This window comes from Clavelina lepadiformis, chromosome 3 (assembly GCF_947623445.1).
Source record: "Clavelina lepadiformis chromosome 3, kaClaLepa1.1, whole genome shotgun sequence".
Lineage (NCBI taxonomy): Eukaryota > Metazoa > Chordata > Ascidiacea > Aplousobranchia > Clavelinidae > Clavelina > Clavelina lepadiformis.
The window spans coordinates 14877408-14900578 of NC_135242.1; the positions used below are offsets into that span (position 1 = coordinate 14877408).

General features: G+C 35.2%; 1 protein-coding gene across 1 annotated transcript; it reads right to left on the reverse strand.

Annotated features, from left to right (window-relative positions):
- Positions 1-1162: 1162 nt before the first annotated feature.
- On the reverse strand, positions 1163-21672 carry LOC143448886 (host cell factor 2-like). The gene is made up of 21 exons (XM_076948812.1): positions 21488-21672; positions 18934-19082; positions 15875-16035; positions 14767-14972; positions 13965-14197; positions 12910-13057; positions 12694-12846; positions 12428-12593; positions 10551-10659; positions 10122-10230; positions 9898-9986; positions 9579-9815; positions 9305-9401; positions 9069-9171; positions 8789-8956; positions 8316-8507; positions 7477-7963; positions 7003-7295; positions 4935-5089; positions 4789-4849; positions 1163-2782 (listed from the first exon to the last, which is right to left on the reverse strand). Exons 1-21 carry the CDS (start codon positions 21645-21647, stop codon positions 2746-2748), a joined length of 3513 nt encoding a protein of 1170 aa, XP_076804927.1. The 5' UTR covers positions 21648-21672; the 3' UTR covers positions 1163-2745.
- Positions 21673-23171: the final 1499 nt, after the last annotated feature.

Below are 23171 nucleotides of genomic sequence, written 5' to 3' on the forward strand. Positions count from 1 at the left end.
TAATAATTAGGGCGATTATTTTTTGACTTGTCAAAAAAAGTCAAAATTGGTTAAAATTTGTGTGATTTGTGTTATTTTTCTTACTACTGTTGCTATTCGTTGGAACATGTTTTCATGCGTTAAAATTTTCGTTATAATTACTTTAGTGTTTTCATGCGGCTCCATACGTACTCTGAAGTTTGAAATTCGGCCCCGAGACCAAAAAAGGTTGGGAACCACTGGTATAGACCATAGAGCATAGGTCGACTACCCGCGGCTCTTTCATCTCTGTGCTCTGGCTCTCGCGACTCAGAGCCAACGAACTCATTTAGGAAAACTTAATGAGAATAAATAGTGGTGTTTATTAGTGTCACAATGTAATAACTTAATGCGTTCGTCTGATAATTATTGAGAATGTTTTATTTGGACGTGGAAATCTTTTATAAATACTACACAGTGATTTTCGCAGGCATAATACGCATGACAGCTTGCCACTCATGTGATCCTAAGTTTGTTTTAGTTGGAGGTCGTATGTCTTGGATATTGGTCTTTGTTTGGTGACTATGCGGATTGCCATCGTTGTAGTGAGAATTTTGTGAGGGTAACTACTGAAGTTTTTATGTGTAACTGTAAAGCATTAGTTCGAATTATATATGTAGCGTTAGGTTTTTGTCTCAGTTGTCAATTAGGTGTTGTGGCTCAGAGTAGGTTTTAGTTTGGCGGAAACGACACCAAGTGGTTCTTTCAATGCTAAAGGTTGCCGACCCGTGTTATAGAGACTATGGAAGAAAATTTTCAGTTTTGTTAAAAACTTTTTCAGTCGAGACCATTTCGTTCCTACCTTATTGCCTATTAAGCTAAATACCTTACATTTTTCAAATCATAACATTTGTTTGGATAGGCGATCGGTCATTTACTGCAGCTTACGTTTGATAAGCCTATTTTAAGAGATATAATAAGATACCTGCAGCAAATGAGGCCTGCTACTTTTTAAAGGCTCTTAACTCTATATTCACTGAGTGTATTTGGCCCTTTGATAGGATGGGTTCATGGTTACAAATTATCCTATTTTCTGATGTAGCAGTAAAATAATTTTGAAATAACTTAGTTAAAAAAAAATTTTTTCGGGCCTTATGATCAGCATACGAAGGTTACAAGGCCCAATGTACAACTACATGGTAAATGCATACAAATGGTTTTATTTTAAAAACATACGTAAGATATTTCAAAAAATAGACAACCAGCAATTTTAAGTGGTCAAAAACTGCATAACAATAAAGTTTAGGCTGCAGCTAGCGTATCATAGAGTTGCACAAGAACACATGCAATTGTGTTTATTTTTAAGCATTCAATAACGATTTAGTGTTTAACTTTATTTCTAGATCAGAGGTTCTCAATTCACTTCACTTCTTGCACAACTCAAATCACAACACAAATCATGTTTGCATAATCAGAGGCAATTGGTACAGTTTTTTTGCAGGCGCAGCTAAATAAATGTTGGCACAAAATCCCAGAAACAACAGAATTTTGCGCTAAAAGTGTCATAATTTTGCAAGTTACAAACAAATTAAAAAGCGACAGTAATTTGTCGAATTTGTACCAAATACAAGCTATATACGATTGAAAATATAGCGAAAAAGTGTTTAAATACTTCGGGAAACAAGGTTTGCATTCCTACAAACCCGGTCTTACACCTCCAGCGGGAAAATGTATCCCAATTGAAAACTATTGTACCAGATGAAGAGATGAATAAGATTAAGAGTAAAAAATTTTAAATTTAAAGTAATTCTTGGAACTTTTAAATCATTTAAGATTTCAAAATATTTTATTTAGCTTTTCTTGAGATTTGTTATTACGTTTGTTCAGTTGGCTTTATTACCGACACTGGTTATGTCTACGTAAACAAGGTTAAGGAAATTATGATAAATTTTTTCCCACAATTATCATTTGCTTCCCATTTTAAAAAAGCTGAAGTTTTTACAAAATACTTGAAAATCCTAAAAAAGTATAACCAATAACCAGTACGACTGAACCGAAACTGTACCAATCAGTATATCGGCCTGGTCACGACAAGATTTATAGTCAAACTGGCAGACGTCGCTATAAGATCACGAACTGTTTACGGGTCCTAAAGATGCTGCCGCAACGAGTTCAAGACCTTTTTGAGAAGATGAAGATTGTTCCGAAGAAAGACAGTAATTGTATTTGATATTCTAAAATATTTGTGGTAAGCCTATATCTTCATTTCGAGCATTATTCAAAATCCATCCCAACTGAATAAATACACGATTCTCCGATTACACAAGCAGTATCCAAATTTAGCAGAAAATTGTAAATAATTTAACCATTTATTTTATAAACAAGATGAACGCACAAAATGACAGAGACAAATGTATTAATTCTCACGTGGTCACTGCTATGGAAGTCAACAAAAAGAAATGCACATTTTCTTCGTCCACATAGATTAATGAAAGTTGAAACAAACCGTAACAATTCTGCAGTGATGCCAAACCAACTACAAAAATGAATATGCGCCGGATAGCACACAGAAACTGATTTCCGAAGTATATTTACAGAATTTCAGCAGTTTACAGCTTGACGAAAAATGCAACAGTTTTCAAATCAGGTGATTATTTCATGACCGCAAAGGTAAATTATAGTACATTGATAAGATCATAATACGAATCTGGCAATATTGCTTCACTTGCCACACCAACTGAGTATAAACGGTCAGGCACTGGCAGTAAATTCCACGCTATCAACATTTTATCGATCCAATTTTGCTGACTTCACAGCTGGATTTCTACAAAATATCCAATTGTTACGATTGCTACCAAACATGGATCCTGAAACATCACAACAAAGCCAGTTTTCCTTTAACATTAGAAACAGAAGTAAAATAGCATGAAATTCAAATGCTATGTAAGACTGGCATAACCTGAAAAAGGAGTTTTAATAAGCGGAAACGTACTTGTATTACAACAGAAAATATTACATATAGTTTAACTTAACAGGTCGTCAAACAGGGAAAACTAAGATCTCTATGATTTTGTTGGACTCGTACATAAGGCTTTAGAAAACCAGTTTAGACCAATCAAAAGGCAGCATGGTTGGTGTTGTTTTAATGCCTAGGAATTACCCTAGCAGTTGGCGTAATTGAATGTCTCCAAGGTTGCCTGCAGAATTAGGCCATGAAAGTATCTATGTTTTTAGGCCAAAAAAACTGGCGTAGATTTTGCGCCTCTGTTAAAAAAGCTTGAATCATGTTTTTTTGATGGCATTTTATGGAATGTTTAGTCCAAAGCATACTTAAGTGTCATGCAAAATTTCAGAGAGCCCCAATGAGGATTTTTAAGTAATCAGTTTCTTAGTAAATTCAGTGTATTATAAAACAAACAAGACATCATGTACATGTCAAGTAATTATGACGTAATTGGAATGCTCCTTGATTGTATGCGGCGGCATTCACTAAACATTCAGGTACATTACACTGACTATACATACACTCGTGGTAGCAGCATAAGCTACCTCTTGCGCTTAACTGGATTTAAAGCCGCCTGTGAATGAGAACTAGTTATTAATTAAAGCATACGATAACATTAACCTACGGAAGTAGCAACAATAATAATTAATTAATCTGTGGAAGTGACAACAAACGGTCAAGTTCGTTGAAACGAGTTTTTAAGAGCTTTTTTGGATTGATCTGATATGTGCTTGAACATCCAACAAAACTATGATGTATTCGCTTCCACGCAGTTTTATGAAAAAGGTTTTGCCAAAAACCCGTAAACAAAGATAGAAAAATTTGATTATTTGTAGTTTTGGAATCAGTTCATCTTTTTAGAGGAACTGTGAAATACTCAAAAATAGTCATCATTTTAAATGATGCAATGGGGACAAAAAACAGTGTTAGGTTTATGGCGACCTCTAATTAATCGGTATCATTAACAAAAAAGCTACTTCCAAAGATCACTTCATAAAAGCACGGCCGCTTAGCAGAATCTTTTGGGTGTGGGTTGGCCACATTTCCTTGATTGTAACTAGCCAGCTTGTCCGGTACAGTGGTCAAAATAAACACGCAGCCTGATGCTGATAAAAGCAGACGATCGTCTGTTGTTGCTCTCTCCTATGCACTCCTGGCGCTGATCATCGAAACATGTTAGCGGTTCTCTAAGCCGCTCTCAAAATGGCCGATGCAGCTGGTCAGATATCGACGGAGTCAACACCGTTGGTGATGGCTTCTCGCGAGAAGGAGGCATAGCATCTTGTGTAGCACCCCGATTGCAGCTACAACTATAAGTTTTGGCGTGGCCCAGTTCGAACGCAAATGCTGCTAACTGGACTCAAGCCTTATTTCATTTCTTTTCAACGGTGCGCCGAAAAGTTTTAAAGTTAATTTTCACCATTGTTATATGTAACGATGCATCCGTAATTGAGTGACAGGTATGCATAGATATTTACTAGCATAGACAATTAGACATGCATAGACTTTTGCAACCAGATTCATTACAAAAATCTTTTCTACAGACAGTAATTTGATTTGGTTCTGTTTTTGTTTTAGTTAACTTATTTCTGTCAACGTATGCACTTATTGGTTTTGGCGGCTCCATGGCTGTGCTAATCTCCCATCGTTATAGCACCACTGTAAAGTTAACACCTCGCTCATTTTAAGCCGGTGTAAAAGGAACCACATTTAAATATATTTGGTAACAACTAAGTTAGCATTTTCTTTCCGTGACGGTCTTATTCAAATCATGCAATTACTTTGGGCTAGCATTAATAACGTAAAAATATAGTCAAAATAATTACCCTTCCACGGAGGAAGTACTTCGTTTGAAAGCTTGTCGCTGAGTGTCGACTTTCGATGCGTCTGTAGCATATGATTCTAAAATGTTAAAGTCATCCGGCTCTGTTTTATACATACACAACCTTGGTAAATGGTTTACATCACATACCTTGCAACCAGCGAACTTGGGTTGCCGGGCCATAGCCTTTCTGATTTTTAGCTGCTATTCGAAATATGATGGCTGGCTTTGTGCTGCAATCAATATGAGCAGAAGCAAGGTGTGAATGAGGGACAATACACCTAGGTAGTTGTCCTAAGTAAACCCTGAAAAAAAAAAACACTATTGATCTGAAACTGTGTAAATTGCACGCAAAATCTACCCTTGACCAGCCTTTACAGTGTGCAACAAACATTTTCATTCGTTAACAAAAAACCTATACATTAGGATGTTTCATTTTTTCACCATTTTTGAATTTGAAAAAACTTTTGGTCTCTTTAGGCAATCATTTGGGCACAATGAAAAAAATCTGAACTTTTTTGAATTATGCCAGCATTTTGAGGCTTCCTTGGAAGTTTCGTTGGCGGTGCATTTTTCGAAATTAACGATATTTCGGTAGCCTGTTGAGCTATAGCTACAACCAACATGTCAAAAGATGCAGAATTATTGATTCCCTATAACCACTTAATACATTTAATTGCCTTTCTGCTCTAGAAAAAAAATTTATTTGAGAAAAACTTAAATTTTCATAAATTTTGTTTGCAAATCACTATAGAATTTCCAATTAGACTTTCATTATGACTGCTTATGAATGTAAACTTGTACCTTAGCCTTTCCCATAAACAAATGAGTAATAATTTTTATATGTAAACCTATGCGAAGTCTAACATTTTTATAACAGTTTATGTAAACTACAGTTATATTGGTAGTTTGGATATGATCGAGTAAATAATTTTATTAAACTGCAACTATGATTTTAGCTTTAGCATTACTATGTAAGTGTAGTCCCTTTCGCCAAACAATGTTTAAAATTTATTTTTCTTTATAATTTAAAAATAATAACCAATAAAAATAAAAGTTTATTTTCAACAAAAATCGACTGTGGGACTGTTTTCTGGTTTCTATAAGCTGTCTTTTGTTAATTGTTATCCATATTACACAGTGCATCTGAGAGTAGACTTTTTCACAAATTTTGTCCTGCAGAACATTTTTAGCTTCCCAATTTTCCTTTCATTGCAGTAATGCAAAAACAAAGTCGCAATCTAACAAAATTGTTTACTCGATCATACCCAAACTACCTGTATAACAGTTATGCATTAACTAGAGATGGGGTGATACAAACCTAAACCCAAATAAATTCACAAATATCACTTGTGCGAAGGATCCGGGTGAACAAAAATACTAACAATAGCGACCACGAATACAATATTACTAATGAATTTATCAACTTTGGAATGAAATGATAATCTATTTTCCTGACTAAGCTAAGTTTGCTTTTGAAATCTCCATCTGATCACTAATGCTTAGCAATTATGTCATGTTACTAGCAAGACTTGGAAAGTTTTTGATGAAACTATATCATTTGGTACTGATATGAATAGATTCGGGATTTGTTTGTGACTTTATGATATTCGGATTCACATGAACCTGAATAATTGTCCCTGTGACACATCCCTAACATTTACCCAAAATGCTGTAATTGTAGACTTAGATATATGTTTACAAAAAATGTTTGTTCATCTTTTCATGATGAAAGATAGAAGTTTAAAATCAGAAGTAATCAAAATAAAGGTCAGATTGGAAACTATATGGTGATTTGCATATAAAATCTGTGAAAATTTCTGGTTTTATCTAAAAACGTTTTTTCTAGAGCTGGAATGCAATTAAAATGTATTAAGTGGTTATAAAAAATCAGTAATTCTGCATCTTTTGACACCTAGTTTGCAGCTCTAGCTCAATAGGTTACCAAAATATAGCCAATTTAGAAAAATGTATCCCACGAACACTTCAACAAGGGGCGCAACCTCAAAATGACGTCAGAATTCAAAAAAGTTCAAATTCTTTCATTGAGCCCAAAATACCACCTAGAGAGAGACTCCAAGCTTTTTTAAATTTAAGAATGGTGAAAAAATGAAACATTCTACTGTACATAGATAGTGGATACACTATAATATAATACCACATAATATCGCATATAAATACAAGCAAAATACAACTCCGTAACTATGCACTTAGTCACCTGACAAACTGCATATTTGATGGATTTTGGCGTACTTGTGCACTTTTTACAGCCAGATATACGGAATATTCTAGAATAATGCCATTTGTACTTGCTGGTGGCTCCCAGGATATAGACGCACCCTCCACTGTTTTACTTATTTTAATAGCAGATGGTGCACCAGGATATCCTGGTAGGCATGTCTTAAACGCGGATATTTCAGAAAAGGGGCCCCGACCACATTCGTTGATAGCTGCAACGCGGAACTTGTAGGCGGTACCAGGTTCCAAAAATATTTTCTTTAGGCCACCACTCTATACAAAAATTATGATTAAATATTTAAAAACAATTATGACAGCAGCCACAACAACATATTTAACCATTCGACTCATGTTTGTTTTAATATTTTGAATTAAATAAGCATTCAAAATATTAAATACAAATCAAAAAACCTATAGCAAAAAATGAAATCTTCTGTTGTTAACATTGTTTTACCTGATCGGGTATGCTAATCAAATTAACACCTTCAACATCCATCTGTTCCATTTTCTCCAAGTAATGGTTAACAGTTAGTGAGGTAGACTTTACAATGGCAACATCATGCCATATACTTTCTGCTTTAGAAGGAGTACCTTCATTTAAATTTGTCTCAGTAATTGACTTTGCATTGTCTTTCTCTTCCTTGTGATCTAAAGCTTTTAGTTCAACCTGTTTTGGAGCTTGTTTTTCTTCTTCTGTTTCCTTTGTTGTAGTTTCTTTTCCTTCAAGATTGAGTTTATCTACTTCCATTGCCTGATCAGTTTTATTATGATCTTTGGTTTCATCTGAAGTCTCCTCGGTGACATTACTCCCTTCTTTCATTTCATTTTTAATAGAGTTAGAAATTGAAATTACAGCTTGACAATTATCAGTAGACTGTGATAGAACTGGACTGGAGGTTGACATGGCACTAATAGACTCAAAGGATGTACCCATACTGGACCTAAAAGTATTGAAAATGACAATCACAAGCGAACATAAAGTTTATAAAATCATTTACCTTTTGTATGCATTGAAATTCATTTAATACTCGTTATGATTGTCTTTGTAACAGTTCTTAAATTTTTGGGTGTTCTTGAAAGTTTCAGTGATAAACTGACGATATTTTATCTAGACCATGTGTTGGGTTTCAAGTAGCAGTACAATGCAATTATTGATGAGATAATTGATAATGAGAAGATAATCAACATGTTTACCTATTTCAGTATGATTGTTAGAAGTAATTCACATCATAAATACAAAAGGTAGATGTAAAAAGTAAGATTCAGATTTTTTTGAAATGATACAGTACTTACTGCAGTTGTGATGACGTATCATGGGAAAGCGTGTCTGACATGGTTTGTGTTGCCATCGTTTCAGCGTCAACAGTAGAAGTAGTTGCTGTAGAGTCATTACTATCCGCTGTTGCTGTTACAGTTGTATGGGTTTGATTGGTAACTGTTGTTTCATGTGGTGGAGATTTACATTCTGTTGAACTACTGACACCACTAAAAAACAAGAACAGTGACACCATTTTTTCTGCAGAAAAATTTGACATAACTTCAATTTGTCTTGGGCTCTACACAACTTCTGTGGCATGTACACAATGTTTTATTTTGCATGAATTTCACAGAAAACATAATTGTTAGCATACCATGTAATTTCATTGCATTTATTACCTATCTAACATTCCAACTAACAGTGCATCTTCTGAAAGAGATCTGAGCGAACTCATGTCGTTTGGTTTCGAACGGAATAAAAAAAATCATTTGAGCAAACGTGAACTTACCACTGTGAAGTTACTGAAGGAATGACTTTGTCAGAAGGGTCTGAAACTGTAACATCTTCCACTATTGCTTCTGTTGTCAAACTCTCTTTATGTATAGAGGTTTGAGCTGGTGGTTCACTTTCAGTGGTAACAGCCTTAGTATCATTTACCACTTCTTCCTCATTAGATCTGAAAACAATCCATTTTATTTTCTCATAAATTTATTTCTATATATTATGCATATTACGATATTTAAATGGACTGAACACATATCATATCACCATAGATCTGACAGGTTTACCCCTCTTTGGGCTGGGAAACAACCACACTAGGTGTGCTTGAGGTAACAGTGGTTGCTGTCTCTGCATCAGCAACAGTAGTCAGTGTAACAGTGGTAGATATTTCTGAAAAATTTCAACACATATTATTTATGCTTATACAGTTAAGCATATTCAGGCATGATTATAACCACACAACATTATCAACCAATCAACAAAATCATGTGGTAGAACTGATGATAATGAAAACAAAACATACCAGTAGGAGTACAGATACTAGGAGATGTAGAAACTGTTGCTTTTGGAGCAACAATAATCCTTTGCATTCCAGAGGAGTTCGATATCACTTTTAAGCTCTACATAAAATATAGATGCTCAAAAAAATTACATGATTGAAATCTGACTGAAAATCCAACAGAAAACCTGTATACTATAGACACGAGAAAAGCAGTTTGCAAAAACATTTTAACTTGTTTTAGTTTTTTATAACTTCTACGCTCCAAATGAAATAGTTTCTGATTGTGCTTAGTTACCTGACTTAGCTGCTGGTTTGAACTTATGACTTTTGTGCCAATGCCAGGTGTGAGAACTTTAGTAGTAAGAGCAACAAGCTTAGGAGGGTTTAATCCACTTTTATTCAACAGTGGAAACGTTTTAATTATTTGTGACTGGGATGTTACACCACCGATTTTAGATGTCATGACTGTAACCGGCCTTGTTACAGAGCTTGTCCCAGTAGAAACCAATTTTACCACTGAAGCACCACTTGACTGCAAAAATATGAACAGATTAATCATTTACTGCAAAATTTAAAGAAAAGATAAACTTAATATAACATAGAAATAGATTCACCTTAGAAACACTGGTAATCGGTGTTTTAACCAGTGTTATAGTTTTGGTTACACCACCAATTACAGTTGTAACAACTTGAGTGACAGGACCTGTAAGAAAATCAAAATGAACAAAAAAAGTTAAAAATTGTTAAGTGCAAAAATTTCAGCAATAATAAATTTGACTAACGGAACAGAAATACATCATAAAATATTAACTACATATTAGTTTCAAAATATGATCACCTGTTTTCATGGTTATCAACTGATGAGGTTGTTGACCTACCGAAGTTCTAACAAAAGTCAACTGAGTTGAGCTTTGAGAAGCTATATTCTGTGAATCTGCAGTCACTGCCTACAAAAAGTAGTAAATATTCCCGCAACACATAAAAAAGCAAGTGTTAAAAACCAAAGACTAATATTCCCAAGAAACCAACGTTTTTTAACCAGTGAGTGGCAAAGCATGCCAAAAAATCACGGTACAAAAAACACATACCAGTTAGTGGGATCATTGAAAACGTAGGAGCTAATATAAACTACTTTTTTGAGAGGTCGCATTTAACTTGACTAATTTTATGTGACTAAAACAAATTGTCAGAAAAAGTGGGCCGCAAGTTGAAAAAGGTTGAGAAGCACTGCAATAAATCACAAAATATTATTAATTCAAAGTCTAACCACAGGTGCAATTGCAGTAGCAGGGACAACCCTGAATGCTGAAGTGCTCCGTGATGATGAAAAATCAGCAGAAGATTTGACATCACTTGATGTACAAACTGAAGCAGATCTGTTTAACAAACAACAGCGTATAAACAATATTACTTGCTACAATTGAGATATTTATTTATTTTTTGCACATGCAGACGCCAACCTAAAGTAAAATAAACTGGCTGAGTTTCAGCTGAGATTCGAGTGAACGCAAAACACCAACGAACCCGAAATCAACATCATCATTAATCGATTTTGGTGAGTAGGGGCAAAAGTCTTCGCAATAAAGTTCATTTAAGAAAAAAAAGGACTTTTCAATCACCATTCAACTACAGTAAATTGTTTTGAATTCGGGAATTGCGCTATGTTAATAACCAATTTGGACCACATATTGATGAATTTTTATTGTTTGATGCTTATACGAATAGATTCAGGATTCATTTGTGTGCACTTAAACCTAAATGAATTTTTGAGCGGCACATCCCTAAAGCAACCACTACTGCTCAAATCAAACAATTCCACACCCAGCAACAACTACATCGAATTAAACTGTAATCAATATCTAGTGATTACACAGTAAAAAAGTCATACGTTATATGAAGGTGAGTGAAAAAGCAATGCAATTTTTTTGTTACATTGAAAATACAGACCACCTAAAAACAGAAAATACACCAAAATTAAGCACATGTTACAGAGGGTCAGATCGCTACTTCTCAACTTATTCACCACCTTTTTCTATAGCTGTGTTGCACCTTGGAATGATGGCTTGTATTCCAGGTTTGTAAAACTCCGGTTGTTGTTTAGGAAACTAATTCCTGACAGTAGTCTTCACTTCTTCATCGTTGCCATAATGTTAACCTATCTGTTAACCCTTTCATTTCAACAAAAAAATGGGAATCTGAATGCTTGTGTGTGGTCGGGCATTGCCACGTTAAAGCAAACCTTTATTAATCCCCAATTTGGGCTTTACTCGTCGGATTGTCTGAAGGACTTAATATATGCTTCAGAGTAGATTGTTTCTCCTCTTTACAAGAAATCAACGAGAATATGTCTTTGGACATCTCAGAAGACAATAGCCACGATTTTTCCAGCTTCTGTGACTTGAACTTTCTTGGTTATGAAGATATTGGATGACGAAATTGCACTAATTACCTTTTGGAATCTGGTTCGTAATGATGTATCCATCCGAGTTTCATCACCAGTTATTAATTTGCCAAAGAATGTGTTATCTCTTTCACTGATTTTCATGCAACAGTTAACCCTTTCAGCTTTGTTCTCATCTGTTATGTGCCTACCACCTCTGATAAAAGCGTCAACAATTTCCGACCACACACAAGCATCAGAAAAAGGCAAGCAACCACTTCTTTTGTGTGGACAACACTGCGACATCCTCCACACTCACCTGAATAAGCACCTTCAGATTCCCATTTGTTAGGTGCAAGGAAAAAGGGACTGAGAGGTTAACATTATGGTAACAATGAAGAAGTGAAGACTGCTGTCAGGAATTGGCTTCGTAAGCAACCACCATAGTATTGAGTTTTACAAACCTGGAACACATGCCCCCATTTCAAGGTGAAACATAGCTACAAGATAAGGTGGTGATTATGTTGAGAAGTAGCGATGTGACCCTCTGAAACACAGCTTAATTTTGATGTATGCTTTGTATAATGGTGTTTTGTATTTTAATACAACAAAAAATTGCAAAAATTGCAAAATGAATCACTGAAAACGTATAATAAACAAGATCGGAATTATCCAGGAATGGCCTGTTCACAGTGAGAAAAAAAAAGATATTTTAACAATGCAGAACTTATGTTTCTGGACAAAATTGCTATATAGTAACTTACAAAGCTGCTGGAATTTTTTGTGTTGCTGCAGCAGCTGCAGCCAAAGCAGCAATTCCAGTCATGGATGACTGAGATGTGGTAGATGAAGTAACAGGCAAGGGAGAAGCAAGTCGTGGAGTGGTATTAACAAGTTGAGACGCTGATGTTTTTGGAGTCAAAGCATTTTCTGCAAAAATTTGCAACTGTCATGTTAAAATTTCCACAAATACTGAAATATCAGTCTTGTCTCACGATTTATGCCGGCATTAAGTACATGAATGACTCACCCTTAGTTAAGGCTAGAGTATTCTTACTAGCAACATCGTATTTCTGAATCTGAAGTAAATATGCATCAGCGATACTAACAGCTCCCCATGACACTTCTAGCGTCGATGTAGATGCCCTAATAAGTTGGACACGAGACGGCGTGGGTGGTTTTTCTGTAAACACAGAAATGCGTTTTCATATAAAAAAATACAACTCACCCAGCAAACTATACCTACTTGTCTCAAGGTACCACAAATCTTTGCAGCAAACTTGATTATTCCAAGCCTTACGGTAGCCATCTCGACCACTCCATAAATAAAGTCGTGAATTTATATTCACTGAAGAATGACCAGCACGTGCCCTTGGGGAGGATTCATCAAAAACCTACAACAAAAGCAAAACTTGATGCTTCGACTATTGGTAACTTTCACGGAAATATTCTGTAATAAGGCGAGAACCTATTTCAGTGATGAAATATTTGACCCCGACATCTTATTTTATACAAAATACACACACTGCATTTAAAAAAAAAAGCCGTCACAACAATTGTTTTAATGAATTATCTATACTTGCAAACACTGTCAAGCATATTGATTTTATTTTGATTTACAACGTAACGATGGAAGTAAATGTAAATGAAATACACATTTACCATATAAATTTAGGTATAATATGCCTGATTCTGCACCAAAAAATATTTCCTAGGTAAAATAGCCATAATGTAAACCCTACAAGACTTGGCGCAAAAAAGAATGGGGGCAATGTGTTTAATTAGAAAATCATGTTAACAGCACAGTTATTCCAAACTTTTTCTTGAAGGGTGCACACACTCATAAGACAATGAAACATGTTAAATTTTTCGACAATGCAAGTATTGTTTTCATTACTGTGACCTGATGTTAATAGTTTATACCAGTGGTTCTTAACCAGGGGGGCGTGAAGCATCTCTCAGGGGGGGCACGTATCTTTGTGAAGCTGCATTTTCTGCTCTCGTTGCTATCAAGACCAAGTACAGAAACAGGCTGAGTGTTGAAGGAGACTTACGTTGTTCACTCTCTGGAGTTAAACCTCGCATTAAAAATCTAGTCGCTAAGAAGCAGTGTCAAGTATCTCACTGATATGTACAATAAACAGACAAAACTGCAATTTTGTTAGTATGATACTTATTTAAAATCTAGGGGGGCGCGAGGCAAATGACCATTATTGAAGGGGGGCTTGATAGAAAAAAGGTTAAGAACCACTGGTTTATACTGTAACGTTGGAAACAAGGGTACCGGTAATTGAAATTCACCTCAACCCCTAGGTTTTCCCACATAAATGATTTCAAGTTAAAGCAGGCAAGAGTATCACTGCACTTCCATTCCTTTTCGTGGCTTGCAATTTTAACATCATCAATATCTTCAAGTACTAGAGGTACCCATCCACCAAATACGTACAAGCAATCTTCAATACAAGTAGCACTGTGCAGACTTCTTGGTAACGGAGCACTTCCTGACACAGAGGGACAGCTCCAAGACATAGATTCTACATAGAATGCAATGCCACGCATAAATAAATACACAGAACAAATCTACGGTACATTATATTATACACAGTAAGTGTTTGTAACTCAACTTAAAATTAACTGAACTAGTTTCAGCAAAATGACTATACAATATACATGCTTAAAATGCCTTCCACTAAACCAGTGGGCCATTTAACAAATTTTAGTGGGCCGCGAGCTATTTATTATTATTTCAGTTTTTTTTCATGTAGTTGTGGGCCGTGTGATTCATTATACTGTATTTTAAAAATTGGTGTAGCTAAGAGTTTTTATTTTGGCTCATTGTTGGATCACACTTTCATTGTTAAGTCTAGCAATTATTCGTTTTGTCGTAGTGGGCCTTCAATAGCTCTTGAAAGAGTATTTTGCCGACCACTGCACTAAACAAAACGCAAACTTTGGATGAATTGGACGTAATATTAAATTGGTAAAATGAGATCTTTCAGCTTCAAGTTAACAAGTTTTTCCTATAACAATGTACTGACCATAATTCTATAATGTCCATAACTAATCAAATCAGCACAGTTAACTTTTAAGAATCTTAACCAACCAATATCTAGCATCCACAAATCCCCAAGTCTACAGCCATTCATGCCTCCATATACTATCAGCTTTTCATGACCACCAGTATCTTTCCATTCCAGCGCTGCATGTGATTCTCTCGGTGGAGGAGGTGAACCATATGTGGAAGGAACATCCCATCCCATCACTCCACTGTTTGCTCTCAATTCAAGTGTATAAAGATCATTCAGGTAGCTGGTAAACAAGTTCAAAAAATGAAATTATCTCGGGCAGGCACCAAAAAAAAAGAACACAAATCTAGCATAATTGTATAAACATTTTGAAAGATTCACATTAAAAGTTTTACGGTACAATTATTCAAGAAAAAAAGGCAATGCAATATACAATATTTGCATAAAGCGGTACATAAGCAAACAAACCGCACAAACTGGTATTGTCGAAACTAGAGACCGAACGATTGACGACCGGGCCAATATTCGGCATTGTCATCAATGCCAACACCAACATGAGATCAAACCAAAACTATTAAGGTTTAGGTTTTATTTACCATTTATAACTGTTTCAGGTGTCTTGCTTGGTTGTTTTCAGATCGTGCTTTAAAACGATTGATTTAATGTAAATAATGCCTCAGCGGTTATGCAGTTAAACTTTTGGCTGCCAGTACTTTACAGGAAAAAAACAGATGTTCGAAACTATTTTTCAGTTAACTGAAAATTTACAACATAGTAACCCAAACTTAACCTAAATTCACTAACTTTACTACTAAATCTACCTAACTTATTTAGATTTGTTAAAAGCTTTAGTGTAAAAAAAAGGAATGATATCTAAGCTAGGTTGGAAAAGCAGCACATTTTATATAAAAACGATGTTGTCATCCATTTGGTTATTATAAGTTTTAACATAGCCTAAAACGTAAAACGTAAACAAATTTAATGGTCTTAAAAAGATACAAAAAATAAAATTCTTTTTAAAATCATTAACATTATCAAATTTCAATTTCACACAAACATTAGAATGTACGCAATTTTGCTAGGACCGATATGAATGTAACGAATTAGGTTCTGCTGTATCTATATATATATGTTATAGGTATGTATACAGATAACTATGAAATTCTGGAATGGTTGATAGAATACCGTGGTATGTTGGTTTTAGGGTCATCACTGTCATTAGCCAATCCACCAAACAAGTAGACTTTGTTTCCAACTAAAGTGAAGCTATGACCAAGCCTTGGACAAGGAGGTGGTCCACTGTTAGGTGGACGTGGGCTCAACTTTTTCCATTCCCAACGACTAGCCTAGTACAAAAACAGTAAACATTTACAAATACATAACAAAGCAAACTTATGAAAACTTTGCATTATTGGGTTGCCAACTTACCAACAATTTATATAAGTATATATAGTATAATATAATATATACTTTTATCAGTGGAATGTATTCAAAAAGAATGACAATCTTCAACTTTAAATGTTTAATATAGCTCTTTAACTACTGTAACCTTCCTGGGTGAAATAAGAATTTAGACCAAATCTATTAATCATACGGCCAATCTGGGAAGCTTTCTAAGAGTTTGACCAATATTTGTGATTATATCCCTATGACAATGCTTTTTAACCCTTTTGACAATGATAAGCACTTTTTAGTGCTAAGAAAATCTCATCCACACATGATACATTCCAAGCCGTAGTAAAACGTTTGGCAAACTGGCAATTTTGTCATTCGTTCACTTTTTCCTGGTACTACTCATTGAAACTAAACATTTATAAAAAAGTTTTTACCAGTCGTTATGTGCATGTCATATATGCATCAGATGCGTAATATCCTTATGTGTATGTCATCTATGCGTCAGCATTTGAAACAATTAGACGCGTACCAACACAATTAACAAACTCTTGAAACATTCCATGAGATTTTTACTTCGGTTTAAGCGCACGTTACGTTAGGGTTGAACTACCAAAGGTCAAATGTAAACTGAATTCCACTTCCAGTTGCACAACTATTATAGTTTCCTTAGTAAGGTGTAAGTGACGCTTACTTTTGTTCAACAGTTAATGAACAGTTTTAAATTCGGGTAATACAAAAAATAATAAGAAATATGTTTATCTATCGGCACTAGCATGAAGACAATATTGGTAACCGAAGCTCGAAGAATCATCGCCTAATTTAAGTAATGGAAAGGCTTTGCTCAATCCGAAAATAAAGTTGGTGATACGTTTTTGTCAGGCAACTTCTTTTGCCAATCATGTTACCGTACTTAGGCCTAGCCTAGTTATAGGCTACCTTGCCGATTTTTTTGGTTTGTGCAATTTTCCATATACAAGCGAACGGAGTGTTACATAGCCAATACAGTTAAAAATATTTAGAGAAATATTAGAGACTGTTGTAAACTTATTTTTGCTGAACGTTAGAGGTTCTTACATTTCTTCTTCAAATCACATTCAAATAAAAACAAAATTAGTGAAAAAAACCTGACCCTCATATGAAACTATCATGCTCGGAATGACCAAAAAGTCTTTATGTAAAAAAGGCGATCCTGTGACATTTGAGACATCCGGCTACAATTCCAATATCGCTTGCGCAAATTAATAGAGTTGTAAAGTGCTCACGACAAAATCGACACATATAGTGGTAAAGAGTTAACAAGGCCAAGGCCAAAATAAAATTTTGCACATTAGTAAATTCATCCAATGAACGAGATAAAAACAATGTAACAGGTTTGAGAGACAAAATCATAAAAAAGTTCTTTCGAAAAAAAGAAAACATAAGGTTTGACAACATTTAAAGTTATTACTGTTTACTCAGTACCGATTGTACCAGTAATCACATGATTAATGTGAAGCTTTGTCATATTCATGACAGCATAAACATAAAATACCATTTAAATCTGCTTAGCTTAGCATGCAAGACTCAAATAGTTTGAACATTTCACACGGATGACCACTCATCAACCAGCATACAGAGTCTACATCTCAAGATTTTCAGGTTCCAAAACCAGAGAAAAACCATGAAGGTGGATTAATAATGCTAGTGACAAGCATCTCACCTAGGATTGAACCACTGGCTAAAACTACCCGATAATACCAGAAAGTTTGGTGGCATATCAGCTCAGTTAATGAAAATAATAACAAACATTTGTATAGCACCTTAAACCCAACGAAAAATAAAAAAACTGCTTACGCAATGCACAGTGAACAGACTGCGAGTATATAACATAATATCAAAATCAGCAAAACGTTTATTGTGAAATTGAGGTTTAAAACGCTAAAACACAAAGCATAGCAGAAAAAATTAATTACGAGTAATTTTTAACACTCGAGTTTTCTACATCACACACGACTTACGATAGATCATTCCAGGCCATGGCAGCCACTACAAAAACATTTTGTCATCATACATTTCTGTTTGGTGTGATGTAACTTGCAATAAGTTCTAAGATTGTGACCGTACAAATCTTGTTGGCTGATAACAGCACAAACGATTACAGAATTAATCAGTTGATGTTGTCTTAACCGTGTTAACCAAATTTTAAAGTAAAATAACCAGAAAATAATCAGGCCACGCTATGCCGACTCTCAATAGCAATGGCCGCAAGTGTTGTCTGCAGCCTATAGTCAACTGGTACTTAATGAAGAGACATGAGGGCAGGTTTAATGTGTTCGCACTTCTTTAATCGACAAATCAACAGTTATGTCAATTTCTAACATTATAACATTTTATTGTCCCTGTTGAAAAATCCATTCTATATCAAACAAGTCAAACATGAAAACAATCACAAATCTTGTAAACATACTCATCCCATTATAATGTTCTGTAGTAGCATTCATATTTTTCTAAAGCTAAATCAGGTGCTGATCATCCCAATCAGTTTGTGGCAAAATATCAATGCACAGTTCAGAAAAGATTTATACACTTGAATTATGAAGCCCAAAAGGAAAAGACAGGTTAAATTTTCTGCTATTATGCACATACTCAGATCTTCTACGGTTTCTGGAGCATAGCAGCAAAGCTGATAGAAACATTTTAATTAAAATACTGATATGTGTTCTTTATTGAAGTGAGAATGAAACGAAAAAACGGTTTATCTGTGCAGCTCCATAGCAAATGAAAAACCCGTCAATTGTTAGCAATTACAATCAAATTTCAAGACTTTGGTGAAAAGATTTATTTCAGTAAAGCATATCTACATAACTTACTTGAAGTTCATACAAATCACTGGAGTATCGTCCATACTCTATCATTCCACCGAATACCAACAGTCTAGTACCATCACAAATGAAGCCATAAGCAGCACAACCTGGAGGAATGTCTCCACGAACTGCTGGTATGAACCATTGATTGGTAACTAAAATGTAAAGGATAGCTGGTAATAAATGAAGAAAACATAGTTAAACTACTATGGTGCCAACCTGGCAAATAGCAGTGTGAGCAGCGTAACAAGCAGCAGCTGTAACAAAAAATCTGGAAATTCAACGTGTGTTCATCTGCAGCATAGCTATCCAGATGTCTTTATATCAAGTTGATGCTGAGTGGCACCGTAATAATCAAACAACTTCAATATGTGTAGGCCCACATCAGTAACACAACAAATCAGACCTTTCTGACTGTGGTTCGCATAAATGCATGATATGGGATCAGACGGCATTTGTTCCTGTTACCAAAGATCGAACTGGCAGACAACAAAAGTTGTCGAAAGTGGTTTTATGCCTTACAAACGAAGAGCCGGAGCTTCCCTTTTTTGCAAACATTATGTTGAAATCATGTGTAACTAAACAAACTGATGTTATTTTCCACTAACCAAATGAATCACAAAAGGCCAACGAGACTACTCTGTAGTTATTGATCAATGTCTGCCGCAGGGTGGCAGGGCCGGTTGTACGAGATCATTTCCAAAACAATGAACCCATTAACAACTAGGGTCTATTGGCGGTATTGCGGACACATTTTTTCTTTGCGATTTAAAACTTATGTTAAATACGTTTGCATGGGGCTTTTTTTCACCATATTTTGCAGAATTTAATCTAGTTTTTACAATAATTTTTTATTATTATCAATTGATGCAAAAATAGAGCAAAACGATTTCTTCCATGACTACTTTTTCCGAGTTATTGCGGACACATTTTTATGAAGAATTTAGCCTTTTACAGTATTGCAGTTTGTTGTGTGCAAGACTGAAGAAGAACATTGGACTTAAAAGCTATGCAAAATAAATTGCTTTTATTCGTTGATTCATCGAATAATTGTATAATAAATATATGTATGTATAAATATTGTAATACGAACGCAGAAGAATATTCAGGTAAGTTGGTTTTTATAAAACGATGTGCAACCACGACGATTCGTTTTTACGTTTGCATTCATACAATGGACGGGTCAAGTTTTAAACGTTTTTAGTATACCTCCAATATCTTATAGGCGCAACTTAATCGTAACGATTATTGTATTTTTACAGTGTAATGCAAAATTAAAAGTGAGTCATTACACTTAGCCTGTATCGAGTACAAAATTTTTTTTAAAGGAATTAGGTGCTCGTGCACATTATAAAAATTCATGGTACAACATGTTTTCTGATAATGTATTTGTTTATTTCATGCGACAAGAAACAATTCAAGAAAATTCCACTTGAGAATCGATGCTAATGAAAGAAGAATCGAAGAACATTGTATCAGCGCCATTTTCACACACACATATCACAATACCACTGCACGTTTTCAATTTCATTCACCTCGATTTTGAGGTTGGTGCATTTGGTATGGTACCAGAAATCACAAGCTACCCATGACCGTTCAGCCGGACCTCCTTTCCATTTTTGCAAATAGCTGAAAAAGCTTCATTTAACGTTACTTAATTGTAAGAGTTCCTTGATTTCTTACTTGGTAACTCCATATTGGACAAATAGACCAAAGTAAGCAAATAATCGCGTGCAAACAAAGCATTTGATAAACATGAATGACCACGTTATGCTGTTGCATTTTGGGGATTATTTTGTAATTGTGATGACACACAGAAAAATCAAAAAAATTATTGAAAAAAAACACATAGACATCTAAAATTTTGTACATACACAGAAGAAGGATACAGTTACTCGTGTGCAAAAAAAGAATGAAAAAGAGCAACATTTGCTGGAGAAACAGCAGTTTAGCTTACAAAGTAAAAAAAAATTGTCTGTTTTTAAGTCGTTTTGGGCTTTGTTTGGGATAGCCACGTTCTAAGGGTAATAACAAACGTTTTACTAGGAGTAGCTCCCTGAAATTTGCTAGAGTTGTTTTTAAGGAACACCAGATGAGGTTAGTTAAAAAAATTTTTCTGCAATTTTAGAGAAAATTTTACCGGTTAAAATAGCGCCGTGGCCGCAATAGTACAGATTGACCCTATAGGGTAGGCGGTAAGTAGGCTGCATGAGTGAAGGTTGAGTGCAAGTAGAACATAAATCACGGCACGACAGCAGCAAGCAGGCTAAACTTTAACGCTTTGAAATGGTATGCAAAAAACATAACGGGAGGCTAAGTTAAGAACTTCGCAAAATCCAAACTTTCCAATCTGGGCCTAGTGCAGAAGTGCACAACCAAATGACGCCACAATTTGAGTAGCTGGAGTCTTGTATACATATCTATTCTGTGGTTGTAAACTTCTGCACTAGAACCAAAATTGGGATTTATACACACAAAGTAGTCTTTCATTGCCATACGCACTTGCTAATTTTCCAATCTGGTCTGCCGAATCTGGGCACAAAAACTAAAAGAAACTTACCAGTATTGTACACATGTAATTCATCAACAATTCCTTCATTTCCTCCACCAAATACAACCATTAAATCTTTTATTGCTACCGCTCTGTGTCCATGACGAGGTCTCGGAATTGGCCCACTAGAGTTAACAACTCTACTCCATTTCACACAGGGCGCCGCCATCTTTGAATCACCATTTCTACTGTGAACACATGTAACCAATCACAACGCGTCGTTATAACAAACCCGGATGTATGCAAAAATATTGAAAATGTCTGTTTTTTGCAAAATTTTTCCTGAAGAAACTAAAGAAAACAGAACAATTCACCACTAGAATAATTATGCAGTCTTTTGAAATTAATGTTAAGACGCAAACTTACATTTTTATCATTTAAATCGAAAATTATGTCACAAACTTGCAAAATAAATTCATTGTTCCAGCTGTTTTTACAATTGTAGCTTATCATTAAGGTGGTGGAAACCGTCTCAAACAATGGCGTATTTAGGATTGCGTTGAAGAGCAGCTAAATAATTTTAAATTGTTGGTTCTAAAGTTCCCTTGCTTGTCTACGCCGACGAAAACGTGCGAATTGCAAAAAAATTGTGTTTATGCGTTTCGAACACCGCTTTTACGGTGGCTTGTAAGGGCCACAACAATTATAATTTGGGTTCCGCAAAATATTTATGATCACCACAAAAATATTTCACGTTAGCGCAAAATATTTATGATCACCACAACATATATATTTTGTCTCAGCAAAATATTTTGTGCTGTGAAAAATTTTGTGCGTTGAAAATATATTGAGCTGTGAAAATATATTGTGCTGTGAAAAATTTTGTGCGTTGAAATTATATTGAGCTGTGAAAATATATTGTGGTGTGAAAATATATTGCGCTGTGAAACTTCCACTACCGCCACAAATAAAAATTCCCGACCACGATAATTTCAATTCTCATGCAACATTTGAAAATGTATGCTTACCGTATGGTAGGCCTAGGCTAGTTGATGAGGTGTTCGGGAAAGGAATAAGGTTACCGGTCACAGCCACAAATAGTGAGAGATAGTAAGCTTTTGCAAGCCTTAACAAGCTTAGGTCTAGGCTACATGTTAAACATTGTAAGGTCTTTTGCAAGTTCAGTATGCTAACAAACTTGCTAAGAAAATATTGAAGGCTTTTGTCTTGATTACTATTAGGTATATAGGCCAAAGCTGGGTGCAACATTATAAAAAGTTACCTGGAACAGGACCAAACGCTGATAATGGATAACTTCGTGGATTTTTTAATGCATTTAGAGGACAATAAGGTCCATGTAACTGGACATGAAATCTTGGCTAACGACGAGAATGATTGTCATTTAATTTCATGTACTGCTCCTGACTTGACACCTGCAGGTGTGTTGGGTTGGCTAACAGGCCAGAAACACAGGCCTATATTTGGGAACGACCTTCAAATTTCGGTGCAGTTCGATCACAACTGTTTGGAAAATAATCCAAAACACTGTATTTGCTACCCTGTAGTTGGAGCATGCGGCAGGGTTGTTACACTACCAACAAAGCACATGGAGAAAGAAAACGATTTTAGGTCTATCTTTTTAACGGCAATGTGTAATGCTCAAGCATTTGGACTGCATTAAAATTTCTCGTTGTATAAATGAGTGTTTTTCATAACAAATGTGTTCAGTTTTCATAACATGTATAATCTGCCC